This window comes from Podarcis cretensis (genome assembly GCF_951804945.1).
Source record: "Podarcis cretensis genome assembly, chromosome: 6".
In the NCBI taxonomy this organism is placed as follows: Eukaryota; Metazoa; Chordata; class Lepidosauria; order Squamata; family Lacertidae; genus Podarcis; species Podarcis cretensis.
Window position 1 is genome coordinate 99,850,397 of NC_137175.1, and position 16,177 is coordinate 99,866,573.

Below are 16,177 nucleotides of genomic sequence, written 5' to 3' on the forward strand. Positions count from 1 at the left end.
TGGTATTTCCTTGAGGTTTAGGGGAGGGCATTGCCTGAGTGAGGGGGAGAATGCCTCTTCCTGCAGTTGCTCCCCCCCCCCCCCCACAAGGCTGAAAGAGGCAGGCATGTTGACAGAGGGAAACAGCTGCGAATGAACGAGCCTGAACTAATCACACTAGCGAGGGTGCAGTGGACACCACAAGTGATGAAAAGCCAAATGAGCTTCTGCAGAAAATTAAACACTTTAAACCAAGAGGACACAGCCAATCTGGGACAAATGATTGAAAGCATTCCATGAGCAAGCAAGGTGGGTTACTTACTTGCAGCATCCAGGCAGGTGTGCTCTGTGTCGCTACTCTACTCTAGGGAGTGCTCCTTTTTAAAAAGGGATTAAAGCACAACAGGAAACCCATTTAAATTCCCTGCCCTTAGAAACAAGCATCTATTTACAAAGGGAAATTCTGCCTCCCTGCCATTCTTTCATCCTTTCCCCAGCAATTCCCCTCCTTCAGATAACACAATCCAGAATTTGGGCAGTTTCTTTTCTTTTTCTTTCTTTTTCTAGCTAAATCTTCCATGCTTGACCTAAAAAGTCTGGGCTTTGTACCAAGTGGGTCAGAATCTCCTTCTGTCAACCACATTCTAATTTGAATGGATCACAGCAATTTTTTAGAAAGCCAAAAATAGAAGGAATGGAAAAAAAACCCTGCATTAAAAATAAAAAGGCCCACTGAAATTTATTTAGCTGATGTATTATGAAAATACCTTCCTGGCTTCCAAGGTGTGCTAGAAAGGTATGCAATGTTCCATCCCCTAATAGCGCATGCTGGGAAGGTAGACCCCAAAGCTGTCCCCCTGAGGCATGTGGCATCTGATCCTCTCTTCCATTTTCTCTCCTAACTAGAAGGGGGAAGATTACTGGACGGAGTGCGCACTCGGCTGGTTGTTGAATGCAGCGCTTCCCGGCATTTGGTAGTGGTGGTGGGACATCAGAGTGAAACAGGCAGATGCACACGAGAGGCAATGAGAAAGAAACGAGAGAGTGAGAAAGAGAGAATTGTGATGAACAACCGTAGGAGAGTGGAGTAATAGGGCTGCCATGGTGCAACTCCGAGGCAGCTTTAGCCAGAGGCATTCAGGTACAGCTGACTCTTGAGGATGTAATCAATGACTGGCTGACACAAGTAATCCACCACATGACCGTCACCATGCTGAAGAGCCAGTCTGTGGGAGAAACAGAAGCAGAGGGAGGCGGTCAGTTGAGAAGATGGGCAGCTGCCCAGGCTAACCTGCCTATTTGGTTGGATGGAGCATAGTTCCTGAGGCTGGGGGCTTGTAGACTTTGCCAGTGGGACCACTAATGTGGGGGATGGGACTGGAGGAGTGGTAGATAGGAGAGAAAGCAGATCTGTCCCCTTATCTCAGCCACCCTGCTTATGATATCCAAGACGTCTCTTGAACTAACCCCAGACAGATGTCCTCCACTGAACAGAAAAGGAAAGGGGAGTTTTCAAGGCCCATTTTCTTTTCTTTACACAAATAAGAGCTGGTCTATACAAACAGCAGTTCCAAGGTTAAACTGCATTCGAACACGCAGCCCAACACTATGCAATCTTTAGTCTCAGAACAGTTTACAAAACGGTCTGCTAAGATTTCTTTGACACTCATGGAAATAAACATGGAAAAGTCAGATAATATTCTACCACTAGAGTTCTGACAAATTATTTCATTTGCCTGTGCCATTGAAAGGGCTGTAGAAGTCTGCAAAAATTACCATGCTGGATTTCTCAACAGAACTTTCAATTCTGTAATCTGCTAATTAGTTTGGCTGCATATTCTAGGGCAGTTAAGGTTGCAAACTGAAGAGCGTGACTTTTCTCTTCATGGCTCCACAGCCTCTCCTACCTGGATAGTGTCACCTCCTCTCCAGCTCTGCCTGCTGGAGCAAACAGAGCTCCTGTGTGTTTGCAGCAAACTAGAGAGGGGGTGAGGATAGGATTGTAAGAAGAGCAAAGTGAAGAAGGTAAAAAAATCTCAGGCTAAAGAATCACAATCCCAGGGTCATGTAAGCCTGGTCAAACTGGCCTGTCATGATTTGCTCTGAATCCGTGTGAAGCTTCATACATCATTGCAGCTAACAAAATATGGGACATGCAGATCATGTCTTGATCACATGTCAGCAAGTCAGAATTTGAGCTAAACTAAGAGAGAGTTGTCATTATCTGGGTGAAATCTTAAAATGAAGTCCTATATACATGACATAAAGTTCAAGAATACAATGTGGGATAGGGAGTATTCAAGTTGTATGGTGAAGTGTGTAAAAGAAATAAGTTAAAGATTGTTACTTTGTTCCATATCTTTACTCTTTTCACCCAGATGCTTCCAAATACATTCTATAGCATATAGCATATAGCTAAAGAAATAATGCAAGGGTACCACGAGGTGACTAATGTGGGACACAACAATCCAGCACAATTAGCTCCAGATCTGTCCATTGCTTTGAAGAACTCCCTGGACATCAGATGGAAAGGTGGTTTTCCACTGGTGTTCCACTGTGAAAGCTTTGACTTGGACTGACTGGAAAAGGTCCAAGACTCACTTCCATCTGAAGATTACAGGACTGGTCATCCCCTTTTAAGGAAAGTATAAAGCTCAGGTGCCGAAAGTCATTGTTGACTGATAATTATTTCCCCTGTTGTAGTTGAAGTCTTGCGGTGCTGTGGTCTAAACTACTGAGCCTCTTGGACTTGCTGATCAGAAGCTCGGCGGTTTGAATTCCCGCTACGGGGTGAGCTCCCATTGCTCTGTCCCAGCTCCTGCCAGCCTAGCAGTTCAAAAGAATACCAGTGCGAGTAAATGAATAGGTGCCACTGTGGCAGGAAGGTAAACAGCGTTTCCATGCGCTCTGGCTTCCGTCACAGTGTCCAATTGCACCAGAAGCGGTTTAGTCATGACTCGGAATGCTGTCTGTGGACAAATGCTGGCTCCCTCCGCCTGAAAGCGAGACGAGCGCTGCAACCCCATAGTGGCCTTTGACTGGACTTAACCATTGGTCCTTTACCTTTTTTACCTTTGATGTCTTGCAGGCATTTGTTTTGAATTGTGTGGTAGTCTTGGATTATTTGTATTGCCCTTATAATTAATATAATTGAGTTATATCTTTATCTCATGTGGTCTAGATTCTATTTTCCGATTACCGTAACTACATAACCCTGGTAAACCTTCACACTGACCTCTCTCTCTCTGTGTAATATGGATTGTCATGTTAGCAACTGACATAGCAGCCGAGAAAGAGGAGGAATGATGGACTGCTCAGGAACATTCATGGTCAACGGGGTACTTTACATCAAAGATTGCAGTCCCTGTTGAGGAATGGAGGAGGTGAGGAAGAGGGAAAACCAATCCTTTGCCACCATTTTCTGAACTGCTAGTAAACATTGTTGGCTCTGCAATCAAACACCTGCAGAAATATTTGTTGGCAGAAACCAAAAGGCTCCCAACAGTCTGACCAACATTTTTGCCCTTCCCCCACCCACAGTCCCTTACTTGACGCACCTGCTCTTAGTTGAACTGACAATGGCCATGGGGTGGTTCACATCATCTTTCACAACCAGGATATTGTTCTGTGGAGGAACCATAGAAAGAACATTGACAGGAGCCCTTTCCCACAAGATGATCAGGTGATGCTCTGCCCTAAAATGTTCATCTCTGTCTGAGATGAGCACAAAGGCAAGACCTTTTCCATTTTGGCATCCTCACAGTAGAAATTATTTTAAATAAAGAAGCAAATTGCGCTGAGGCAGGAGACAAAAGTTAAACGGTATCCTTAGCAAATTCACTTTAGTTCTTCTTGCTGGGCTAACTCAGGACAGGCAATTCTCACACTTGATTGTTAAAAGTAGAGGTGCTTCCAGGAATTGGCATAGCTGAAGGGAGCTCACACGCTTAATCAGTAGTCTGACTCAAGAGATGTCCCAGATGAGACAGAAAGGCAAGCAGGCTTCAGTCAATGAAGGCAAGTAAAAAATGAATACTCCAGGAGAGGTATTATGAACTCCTTGAAAAACCTTGATTTATCAATGCATATTTACAAAAGGACTTACTTTGTATTTCCGGAGTATTGAGGAGTGGTTCATGATCCGGTCTGTGTCAGTTCCATCTCGTGGCACAACAACAATGCCAAAGTCCCCAACTATCACCTCCATCTGTTGTGAAGCAAAAGGAACATGCATGACAACTGTGAAGTGAGTGGGGGGTGGCAGTGGGGAATCATGTTTATATTCCTAAAAACTTGAATAATCTCTTGAGTTCCTGATTTGCAACTAGAGACAAGCACCATCTCTATTGCATTTTCAGCACTTGTGGAAGACTTCCCTCTTTCAACAAGCCTTCTAATTTGTTGTTGTTGTTTTTATTCCACTCAGTATCTGTACTGGATTTGAAATTGCTTTTATATATGCAACTGTTTTAAATGTGTTTTTATTGTATTTTGAAATCACTTTGGGATGCTTCATAGGAAGTGATTCATAAATAAAATTAATCAGCATAACCTCCACCTTTCCAGGGGCGTGTGAGACGCCAGTGTGAAAAATCCTGGCTTTTATATACCAAAGGAAGCACTCAGAAGAGAAAGCACAGGTTTTACATGACTCAGCAACAGACAGTTACAGCATGCTGAGCATGGGTGCAGTGCTTTTTTTCTGGGGGGACGCAGGGGTACGCACACCCCTAAACATTTTGTGAATCTAAGTGTGGCCTCATTGAGGGGCAGTATTTCAATATGAGTAGGAAAATGAAAGTACTCCTAAACATTTTTTTTTAGAAAAAAAGCACTGAGTGGGTGCAGCCCAAATTCAGGTTCTGCTTTATTTATTCAGGTTCTGCTGGATCAGGAAAGGCGGAAAGAGGAAGAAATGGCTTTGATTGGCACATTAATGCTAGAGGTAACCCTGGTCTGTAATCTGTTTCCAAAAAGTACAGCAGCAAGGCAAGTGAGCAGAATTTCCTTAAGGAAACTGAGTTTTTCTCAAAAAGAGGGACTCTTTCCCCTTATCACTCTAACAGGCTTATCCCGGAGCTTTAATCTTGCTTCCTGTCTTCAGACACTCCTCTAAGAGAAACCAGGCCTGCTTTGCCTCAGGGTTTTTATCCTTGCTCTCTTTGTCTTCCAGTCCTGGGAAACCTCTGTCCTCCACGAATACAAGCCTCCGACTTCCTATGCTTCCTAGAATAGCAGGCTGTGAATACATGTGCGAAAGGGAGGGGGAAACCTAAGAAGACAAAAAGCATCTCTCTGTCTCTCCATCTCGTAGGGCGTTTGCATGCAAAGGGAAGGGGCGAAAATTGGGGGCTCAGTCAGGATTGGAAAGGAAAAGGGGGGTTGCCAATGATGAAAACCCCCATTCCCTCGTAAAAAAGAAATGTGCAGGGGACAGTCCCCTCCCCCCTCCAGCTGCCTGGAGCCTGCCTGCTCAATGCCCTCCAGCCACTCCAGGCTGTTATCTCACTGGGGCAGTGAAGGGAATCAAGATGGGAAGGGACTGGACTTCGCCTGGAATGCATCCATCCTCTGGGTCCAATGTCCTCTACTACCCCCACAACCTCGAGAAGCAGCCTTGCTCTTTGCTTATCAAAAGAAGTGTAATGAAAGGCAAAATAACTTAAAAGGAAATAGGGATTTCTCTCTCTCTCCAGCTTTGAGGTTGGCACACTAACTATGGTCTCCTGTGACTTTCCACAGATCCTCTCTTGTTCTTATTATTTGTCCTTCCAAGCAGCATCTGATTTTAGGTGTCAAAATTGTTTGGGGTGTTGGGGGAGGGGTAGTACCTGTGGGGGGGGGGGAGACACATCGTGCTCCTTCTGGGGTTGTTTGTTCACCCTGCACTCAGCTCTCACCTGTGTGGCTCCTAGAAGCTGTCAGCATGCAACTGTGGACACAGCTGAGGGTAGAGGATGGGTCTCAAACCCATCTCAAACCCTCAGTGTGTTAGCAGCTTCCCCGGCATGTGAAGACAGGCTGTGGCAGATTAAGCAAGTGGGGGTCCACAGTCTGCAGTGCTGCAGAGGGAAGCGAGGGGCAGGTGGGGTTGACAGGCTTGTGCGCCTCCTTCTGGCAACTCCTGTCAGCCAAACTGGTGCCAAACGTCTTGCTCCGCTTTCCTTTGGCCCACATCAGCAAGGCCGAGAGAGTGGTCTTGTCATTTGGGCGGCCCAGGCCCACCGCACACACTGCCCAAGCTTCCAGGTCACTTGGGTGCCGCTAATGCAGCAGGTGGACTTCACCTCTGGAGGCGCACAAATGGATGCCAAGAGCATTGCTATTGCCAGTGAGAGGGGCTTACAGATTTCATGACTGATGCCCCTAACAACTTATGCATTTTGACTGAGGGGCGGGGGTAGGGAATGACAGCATTTGCTGTCCTAGCTAGATGTGTTGGATTGGCCTGTGCAACTGAGCACTCCTCCATACTCCCTTTTTATTGTGTATTTATGCTCATGATGCTATTTGGGTGGTCACAGGAGACCCCACTTTTGTGCCTGCAAAAGTTTTGGGGCTCTCACACAGCTTGATTATTGCAATATTATTATTATTATTATTATTAAAGAATTTATATACCACCCTATACCCGAGGGTCTCAGGGCGGTTCACAGAATAAAATCAAGATATAAAACCACAAAATACCTAATAAAAATAAAACAACAACCCAATAGCCCCCCCCCAAAAACACATTTTAATTAGTGCATAGCTTGTAACGTATTGTTGAAATCCTGTAACTTTATAATACCACATACATTCTGGTTTATTTTTGCTCTGCCTTTGTTGCAGGGCGGCCCCTTCAGATAGTAATAATGTGGAAGCACTGGGGAAGCATTGCAGAACAAACTAAAACAGAATAAATTCACCATGCCAGGAACATGTGGCAGAATACCCTCATGATGAAGCACCAGGCTGGAGGGCCCTGAATGTGGCTCTCAGAGGTATTCCGGGCTCCTTTCAGACTGGCAGGGGTTGAGTCTAGCCCTCCCTGTGAAGCACAAGGGTTCTGCTGTGGCTATTATTAAGCTCGCAGCAACAGGCTGACTTCAGTTTTTAAATAATCCTTATTTCTTGCAGTGTCACGGAAACATTTCTAGCCATATTAGGGTCTGTAAGGCTCTCTTGGCCCATACGCTAAATTTAGGGCTAAAATTATGTGAACATCTCTTTTTCAATGCAGCAGTTTGGGATGGAGCCTTTCAAAACCACCCACATGTACTCTTGTGATCAACAGCCTTGCTGAGTGGCAGAACCACCTAGTCTCACACTGTGAAAGAGGCACGGAAAGAACTCCAAGATGAAGAGAGAAGAGTCCTCAAGAATGGTCCATAAAGCAAAACTGATTATACTTAGACTGCAACCTTCTTGGGACTGGGACATCACATCCCCCCCCCCCATCTTACTCTGTGCCATGATTGGAGATAGTTCAGAATGAACAATAAATCTGAGTAAAGATGGCTTCCTGTGCTATGAGGCAGCAGGTCCTGTGTGCTTGCCATTTAATGAGATTCATGACCTTGCTGTGCATCTGCACAACTCCAGTGAGATTTGAAGCGGCACCCTGGTTTGCAAGACAAGCTGTCCAAGAGGAGTACCCCCCCCTTGCGTTCATACCCCCCCCCCCCCCGCATTCAGCCTCTCTGCCTTTGTTGGAGCTAGCTGTGGAGACGCCATGCACACTGGAGTGAAAGGTAGAAGCAAACAGATGGTCTGTGATTTCCCACCGCCTGAGAAACTAAAAGCAAGAATCCTTGGTGAGAACATTATGATGAATGAGAATGGCCACTGGTATGTGTGAAAATGGAGCGAGTGAATGATCAGGAGGCAGGCAGCGGGGAGAAAACCCCACAATAACAACAGAGCACAGCTTCACCCATGTTCCAGTAACAACTCACGTCAGCTTCATTCCATAGGCCTGGAATGCAGAAGGACTCCAGCAAGTCACTTCCACACAGCAGCAAGATTCGGAGCTCTGGAGAAAAAGGTACACAGATATTCAGATACACAGACTCAAAGGCCTGGAAAGGGAGAGAGAGGGGCCTGAAGAAGGGAGCAAAAAAGAGGCTTAGACACAAAGCTGTGGCTTGGATTCTGTTTTCAGAAGTGGGCTACTGCTTGCAAGTTATCTACTACTCATGCACACATGTAAAAATGTCTTGTATGAACACAGTGTTGCCATATCTGTCTCATGGACCATTTTGTGAACTACTTCTGGAGTGATGCAGGGAGCAAGTGTTTGGCAAAGCCGGTTGGGCATATTGCCCACTTCAGAAAGGATGTATTTTGCTTGGACAGAAATTACTTCCAGGCCCATTTATGGAACAAAAGAAGTATTCCTACTGAAAGTTCGCCTCAGCTCAAGAGAGAAACATATTTCCTGAAACGTTCCCTACAGCTTCAAATTGATAAAACATGCAAGAGTTCTTTTGTGTAGCATGCTATGCTGTTAAAAACTGCAGTATCCATTTTGTATAATTGTATACTAAAATTATTTAAAACTAAAGGATAACTGTTTACAAGGTGCTTTGAGATCATGAGTTATTGAAACTACCATATCCATTCTCTGAAAATAATGAAGAATCAAAATTAGTCACTACTTAACCAGGGACTCCTGTGGGAATGTCCTCTAATGCAAGCCACATCCGAGTTCGTTTTATTTTTGCACCAAGTATCTAGTACTTAATCGTGAGTTTTCGCTTATTTGACTAAATCAGCATGATTCTGATTATATCTGTTCCCAGGCCCTGAACTGCACGATCGTGGAAAAACAATCTTTGGAATTTAAAGCAAATGCAACCCTTGCTCTTCCAGGGCTTGATGAGAACGGAAATTTCTCCCTCCACGTTGCCAATTTAGCCACCAGAGCAAAACAATAAGACTTAAGACTCCTGTCACTCTGGGTCTTCCAAATTATATCTCTGTGGGATTTTCTATGGCAACCTGTAGCGATTAGGAATCAATGCCAAATTCTGTGAACAGTTCAAAACTCAAGAGCTATACCCATGAATGTTGTCAGTCATTTTAATGCAATTACCAGCATTCTCCAGTATTTGTTCAAAAAGTAGGGGAATGCACATTTATTTTCAGTAATTCATGAAATTAATCTGGGATTGTCAATGCACATTGTGCAGAACCATCAGCAGCAGGTGGCCAGCCCAGGACATTTTGATGCCTGAGGGACAAGATTCCACCTCCAGTTCTATAGACAGAATCTGACTGGACCAGCAGTTGAATCCGACTTCAACACTGACAAGAGGACAGCCGTCTATCTTAGGGGACTCAGGGGGAAAGGTGGGTGGCTAGTACTGTTACTGCACCCTGTATCACCATAAACCATCTGAGGCAGCTGCCTCAGCCATACTAATGGCAGGGTCGGCTTGCAGAATTACACCCAGCGCCACTTGTCTGTTGCGCTTGGTGTTCCTGTGCTGTCTAATCTGATGTGAATTCTCTCACGCATTTGGCTGCTCCAAGGAGGCTCACCTGGTCCCTTGGTGACATATCTTTCAGTGTCAGGCAAAAACATTCTGCTTCTCTCAGGCCTTTAGTTAATTAAATAATCTATGGCCTTTTAAACAGTGGGGGGGATGTTGTTTTTGTTTGTTATTATGGTATGTATTTTTGTGTTTTTACATTGTAAACTGCCCTCTGATCTTCAGGTGATGGGTGATATAGAAATTTAATAAATAATAATAATTTTATCTAATGTATAAGTTCAGCTGTACGCAGTTAATTTGGTATTAAGAGCTTTTGCACAATTTGACTGAGTTGAAGAACATGCTGTTCAAGGAGGGCCCTTTCTAATTCCCCCCCAATATAATGGGTGGAATTCTACGCTGTGCTAATAGATGTTCTGATGGTGATAGCCTATCAGCTTGCCAGGAGGAACAAGACCCGCCTCCTCTCCCCTGGGCGCTTCTCTAGGGGTTCTTCCAAGCCCCCTTCCGAGTCCCAGTTCACAAGCAGAAGCCCTTGTGCAGGGCTTACACTGGGGGGTTCCTTAGGTGAACCATGCCTGATGCATTTTTTGTATATCATTTCCATTAATATGTGCATTTTTTGTACATTATTTCTACAGATATGGGCATTTTGTACACATTATTTAAATAAAGAACTGCACTGAAACAATGAGAGAACTGTGGAATTTGAAGGATAAGTGGAAATTAGAAAAGCCCACATTCAAGTGGGAACAGAAGAAATTTATCCCCCATTCTTATTCTCAAATCACAAGCAGTTTTATCCTTGAGTATCTCCATCACTTGGCTTCACCCTGCTGGTGAAGAGAGCAGCCCCCCCATTTTGGCCCATGGATAATGTTCACTTACCAATCTCTTCATATCTCATCACTGTTCCCAAATTTGCATTTTCATCTAGAGAAACACAAACAAAAGAAAAGAAAAAAATATGTGTCAGGGTGAAGATTTCACAGAAGACCAGCAAGAAGGGAGATTCTGTCCATGAATTCAGAAGACTGATTCGAATCATAGAGCCACAGAGCTGGAAGGGACCCGAGGGTCATCTAGTCCAAACTCCTGCAATGAAGAGCTCAAGCAAGTTTGTTTAGAACAACCTTAATTAAAGCAAGGTTGTTTAGAGTAACTATTCTGATTTGTTTGAATGTTTTGAAGCATGTAAAGGGAATTTCATCTATCTTGAGCAAAATTTCAACCAGTGTGTAGATGTTCAACCAGATGCCCAAGCACCAGGACAGGTTGTATGACTTCCAGGAAAGATCTCTAGTCTAAAATCAGGAATGTGCTGTGACAGGCACTGCCATTACCACAAAAGGCTCTTGTCATCTGCTGCACTTTGGTGCAAACCCGCTCACTGCTATGTTGATGCAAGGGGGGGGGGCAGGATGAAGAACAGAGCTGGGTGAAATGAAAACCAGGCAAGAATAATATATTTCTCAATAACAGGTCACAACTGTAAGCAGTTGCATTTCTGGAACATACCCACAAAGGTGAAACGCTCCATCGGTGGACGAACACAGCAAATCCTGCTCAGGCTTTCTCCCACCTTCCCCAAAAACTTTGCTGAAAAAGGCAAGGAGGGAAATCAGACAGAAAGAGAGAGAGAGAGCTCTGCAGCTAATACAGGGCGACAGCAGACTTGTGATTCAAAAGGAAACAATATTTGCCTCAATTCAACAGCTTTATCACCTTTGGAAACAACCGGTTTTTTTGCACATTTTCAAACCTTTGAAATCACTGTTTGTCTATGAGGGTTTTAGCCAAACTTAGGTTTTTTTTTTTTTCATCGCCACATTTCTTTCCTTGCACTGTATCACAGAGTGAAAAATGCTTATTACATTTGAGTAAAAAAGAGCAGAATGAGGTTTAAGCCTGAGTAACTGCAGATATGGGACACAGGTGGCGCTGTGGGTTAAAGCCTCAGCGCCTAGGGCTTGCCGATCGAAAGGTCGGCGGTTCGAATCCCTGCGGCGGGGTGCGCTCCCGCTGCTCGGTCCCAGCGCCTGCCAACCTAGCAGTTTGAAAGCACCTCCGGGTGCAAGTAGATAAATAGGGACCGCTTACCAGCGGGAAGGTAAACGGCGTTTCCGTGTGCGGCTCTGGCTCTGGCTCTGGCCAGAGCAGCGATGTCACGCTGGCCACGTGACCCGGAAGTGTCTCCGGACAGCGCTGGCCCCTGGCCTCTTAAGTGAGATGGGCGCACAACCCCAGAGTCTGTCAAGACTGGCCCGTACGGGCAGGGGTACCTTTACCTTTACCTTTAACTGCAGATATGCAATGTTGCTGCTTTACAACCCAGTCCTCTCCTTGAAAACAAGTTACACTGATTTAAGCAGAAATTACTTCTACATAAATTCCACACTGGATTCCAGGCTGATGAACAAACTACATACTTCACATAAAAATATATAGAACTAAAACCTAGTAAGTGTTTTTCTTTTTTAAATGAAGAATGAAGAACAACCTTCATAAGCTGAGGAATGGCTGTATGTGTATATGTAGCTGAAGAAAAGATCTATATTGAAAATAAAATAAAATAAAACAAAATACCTTTAATTGAGAATTGCCCTCTTGGCTTGGATTGTAGAGACAGCAGAAAATGACAGGCTAATGATGTGGTTTCGGCTACAGGATGAGCTGGCTGAGCAAAACAAATATCTAGCTCTTGAGGCAAAATGAGAAGCATAAACAATGGCAATTAAATTATGGATGGGAAATGCCCATTTACAAGAAGGGAATGTCAGACATGGATTGAGATATGGGCAACTGTCCATGCATTGGTCATGTAGGGAGTGTGCAGAAGACTGCCTGGTCACAGGGCGCATGCCCAGAGTTGGGGTGATATATACAAAGTGCCTTAAAAGATCATGCATGCTATGAGAGAGAATGCTACGACTGGATGTTTTGAATCTTTCTGTGGGTTTATGAAGTTATAATTGTTTGCTTTCTCATGTATTTGTATGGTTTGTGCTACTTGCATCCCACCTGAGCACGCAATATATTGTTTTCTCCTTCAAGTGTGCCTCTTCTCTGGGGCCCAGCCATTGAAAGGACACATTTCCATGCACCTTTCTCCACCAGTCCTTTTCCTGAACAAAATTGCTCCCAGAAATTCCTCTCCGAAGTTCCTGGGATCCCTGCTACAAGCCTGCATGGAGGATTGTGCATTTGGAATTCTGCAGGGTGGAAAGCAGCTGGGGAGCAGAAAAATGGCTGGTGGGAAATAGTTAAGCATCCCTCCAGCTTGTTGTTCATTTACTCAAAACCTCAATCTCCCATGCCTCCTGTTTCATTAAAAAAATATGCTGGGACTTTTCTACATACATTTGCAAGCAATGTAGAGTCTTATCCTATGCATGTTTACTCATAGGTAAGTCCTAAATTCAACAGGATTAACTTCTCAGTAAAGTGTGTGTAGCATTGTAGCCTTCATTTATTTTGTATAGACATCGTTTGAACTAATAATCTAATTTTAGACCCTGATTCAAAGCTGCATGCAACTAGTATTGAGCAACTGCAGGTGACCCAAGAGAGCTCGTCCACACTTACTTGTCCCGTGCCTAAAGAGCACAGATCCAAGAACTTTCTAGGCATTAGTCTGAGCAGTTTCCCATTTGCCTTGCTGGTTCCCCCAGAAACTGGAGCACCTTCAGAGAACTTGGCTGCCTTCTGCTGGAACCTACCTGCGGTGGGCTTGTTAGAGAGGTTGCTGTTCTGATAGATAGGCTGTGGGGACTCGTTCTGAGGCTGCCCAATCACTGGGGTCAAGGAAGGTGTGTTCACGTTGGAGAGGATGCAACCAGTCACTCGCTAGAAGAAATGGTGAGTGTCAGTTGGTATTTATGCATTCATTGCTTATACGTCGGCAATCTTAGGGATGTCAATGTGACTGTACTCACCAAGTTATTTTCTCTGACCTGCAAAATATGCCAGTGCTCTCCTGACAAGTCCCTGCCCACGACCTTCATCCGCCCAACTCCACCCCCCTTGGCCACCCAAAGGCAGGGCTGGAGGAACAGCCTCATGTCTGGCTCAAAAGAATCTGAGTCGTTGAAAACATTTTCTTCAGTTTCAGGGCTCTTGCAAGTTCTTGAGAAAGAAAAATGTTCACAAGACTCTGATCTGTCTAATAAAACCAGTGGAGACCTCTAGATCACCACAGACTTCAATAGGTGATCTTGTTGCATGCCTGAAAGCATCTGCTGGGGAGGTGGAGAGCAGCAGCAAACAGTAGCTCATCAATCAAGATATTTGATTGATCTTTGATCTTTGTGGCAAGAGGGTCTTCAGCACTGGGTTGCTTTTTTGTTCTGCACCAGTCTTTTTTTGGAGCTGCAGGATTTCCAGCCTAAGATCATACCACTGGCAGCAGCAGCAGTGACCCATAATCTCAGGCTGCAAAGGGCAGGCGGGCAGCCCAGCCCAGGCTTGATGAAGAGAGACTGCCAAGGGGTGGAACCATAAGCAGACGTCAGGGTGGGAGATCTGCTGGAGGTGGCCTGTGCCTCTTTCAATTCTCCTTGCAGGGGTGCTTGCATATCTGAGCACCTCAACTTAGAACGCTCACTCCATCACTATCCAAATATCTCATGTGCCTGCAAAACCCTCCTATCCTTCATACAATGATAGAATCATAGAATTGTAGAGTTGGAAGGAAGCATGAAGGGCCATCTAGTCCAAGCCCTTGCAATGCAGGAATCTCAACCAGAGCTCCCACCAAAATGTGCTTTTGGTCATTCCCACCAGAGATGGATCAAAGTACCGAGATTTTGACTCCAAGGAAGGCGTGGTAAAGCACAATTAACATAGTTCTGGTATTCTTAAAAAGAGCATTGAACAAAATGGATGTTGATTTGATACATCAAGGCATTTCTTAAGCAAGAGTCCACATTCAAGACCACTTAACACAGATTAGTTAAGCCTTCACTGCTGGGAGATCTCAAGTATGCAATCTTGCTTGTTAAATTTATGACCCATTGATGGACCCTGAAGATTCTAGGGAAAAGGGGGAAGGAAGGAGTATTGATCCCTCATGACTGAAGTCAGCACAGCTACTCTGTAAAAAAATAATTAATAAATAAATCCTTAAACCAAATGAATTTTTTAAAAAATGCATTCTGAAGTAAGCAGTCTTTCTCTTGGCCACCAGAGGGCACTCAATTCTTTCTTTCCTTCTTTTTGTAGTTGAAGAAACAGAAGATACAATGCATTGTGCATATAAAATGGTAGGTGAATCTACTGCTTTAGAAATGAATTGCCAACATCAGTGGTGTTGAAAAACCTGTCACACAATGTAAAAACTTCACACAGAAACAATATGCGAAGATCAGCATGGCACCCGAGCATCATGCAGAGTGAGCATGAATCACTACTGCAGTGTTACCGAATCTCAGGACTAAACCACAGCTCTCCAAACAGAAGACTGATGCAACCATTAGCAGAGTGAGGAGGTCATCTCAGGCAGCAGATGGGGGGTGTTGGGGGGTGAGGTGAGGTGCTGAAAGACAGTGCTATGTGCCCCAGGCACGGCCTCTCCTGTGCCCCCTAAGCTAGACTGTTGCTCACAGGCGTGGGGGGGGGGGGGGAGAATGCTGTCTCCTTGCCAGTAATGAAGTAAGATTCAACTGTAAGCCTGCCTGACTTCTGTATGTGGAATTGGGGGAGCAGCGGGCAGTTGGGCAGCAAAATGCCTTAGGTTGGCCCAGTTGACAAGGAAGAGGAAACTGATATATTAGACACAGGGACAGATTTAGGTTTGATGTGGCCCTAAGTTACTGAAGGTAATGGGGCCCTTGATATGTCCAGCTGTCCTTTGTCAACAATAAATTGTCGCTGTTTTTTGGGTTGAATATATGCTATATGGTAACTGATGGACCTAATAGGTATCTCAAGCCATTTGCACATAACAAAATATGTATTTTATCAAAGTAATTGTTGTACTGAAATACAATTAAGAAGTAGTATATTAATAGTGAAATACAATTACGAAGAAGTATATTAATAACAATACTTACACCATAGGAGCCTACACAACACAAAACACTGTTGCTTAATTAGGTTTTATTTTATTTGTTTTTTTATCTTATATTTTGGAAATGTACATCCAGGTTTTTTTCCTTAAATTTTATTTATTTTATTTATTTTTTTGTTCCTCCAAGAGAGTGGGACCCTAAGCTATCGCTTGTTTAGCTTATACGTAAATCTGGCACTGATTAGACAAAGCTCTTCCATAAGGATTCATGGATGTTAATCGGCTGCACTCATTGGTTGTGGGAGCCTTTTCATACATTTCCTGGTAAATGTATAGGGCTTGTTCTGTTTGGGACATCCATCTAGCTGCTGTTCTTCTATTAAAGGACAGGATAAGAAGGAAAGGAAGTCAATTTTAAAAAGTCAACAATTTGGGGCAAAATGCTAACTTGAAATTGGCTTTTGGAAATTTCACCTGTGATCTGAATACAACAAACCCTTTTGCCGCTAGGCTGCCTTCTCCCAGTGCAGTGCTCAGTCTCTAAGTGCTCAAAGATTACACAGCAAAGGCATTTGTTTATATATGGGTGCACAGGCTGCAAGTGCAGCAGATGACCATTTTGAAAATGGCCCAAAGCATCCTTATAAATGATTCCTGGCAGGTGAAGCATTGGATCTGGTGCCCCTCTCTCTCGGACGCATTCCCCAATGCC

At 44.3% G+C, this 16,177-nt stretch overlaps 1 protein-coding gene across 1 annotated transcript in view; it reads right to left on the bottom strand.

Moving 5' to 3' along the window:
* Window positions 1-717: 717 nt before the first annotated feature.
* Window positions 718-16,177, bottom strand: part of NMNAT2 (nicotinamide nucleotide adenylyltransferase 2) — a 54,873-nt gene continuing 39,413 nt past the window's right edge. The window contains exons 5-11 of the mRNA XM_079981691.1: window positions 13,178-13,304; window positions 10,977-11,057; window positions 10,347-10,391; window positions 7,917-7,993; window positions 4,085-4,186; window positions 3,537-3,604; window positions 718-1,205 (exon numbers count right to left, since the gene is read on the bottom strand). Of these exons, the coding sequence (XP_079837817.1) occupies window positions 1,103-1,205; window positions 3,537-3,604; window positions 4,085-4,186; window positions 7,917-7,993; window positions 10,347-10,391; window positions 10,977-11,057; window positions 13,178-13,304 (603 nt within the window). The 3' untranslated portion in view covers window positions 718-1,102. The remainder of the gene's footprint in view (window positions 1,206-3,536; window positions 3,605-4,084; window positions 4,187-7,916; window positions 7,994-10,346; window positions 10,392-10,976; window positions 11,058-13,177; window positions 13,305-16,177) is intronic.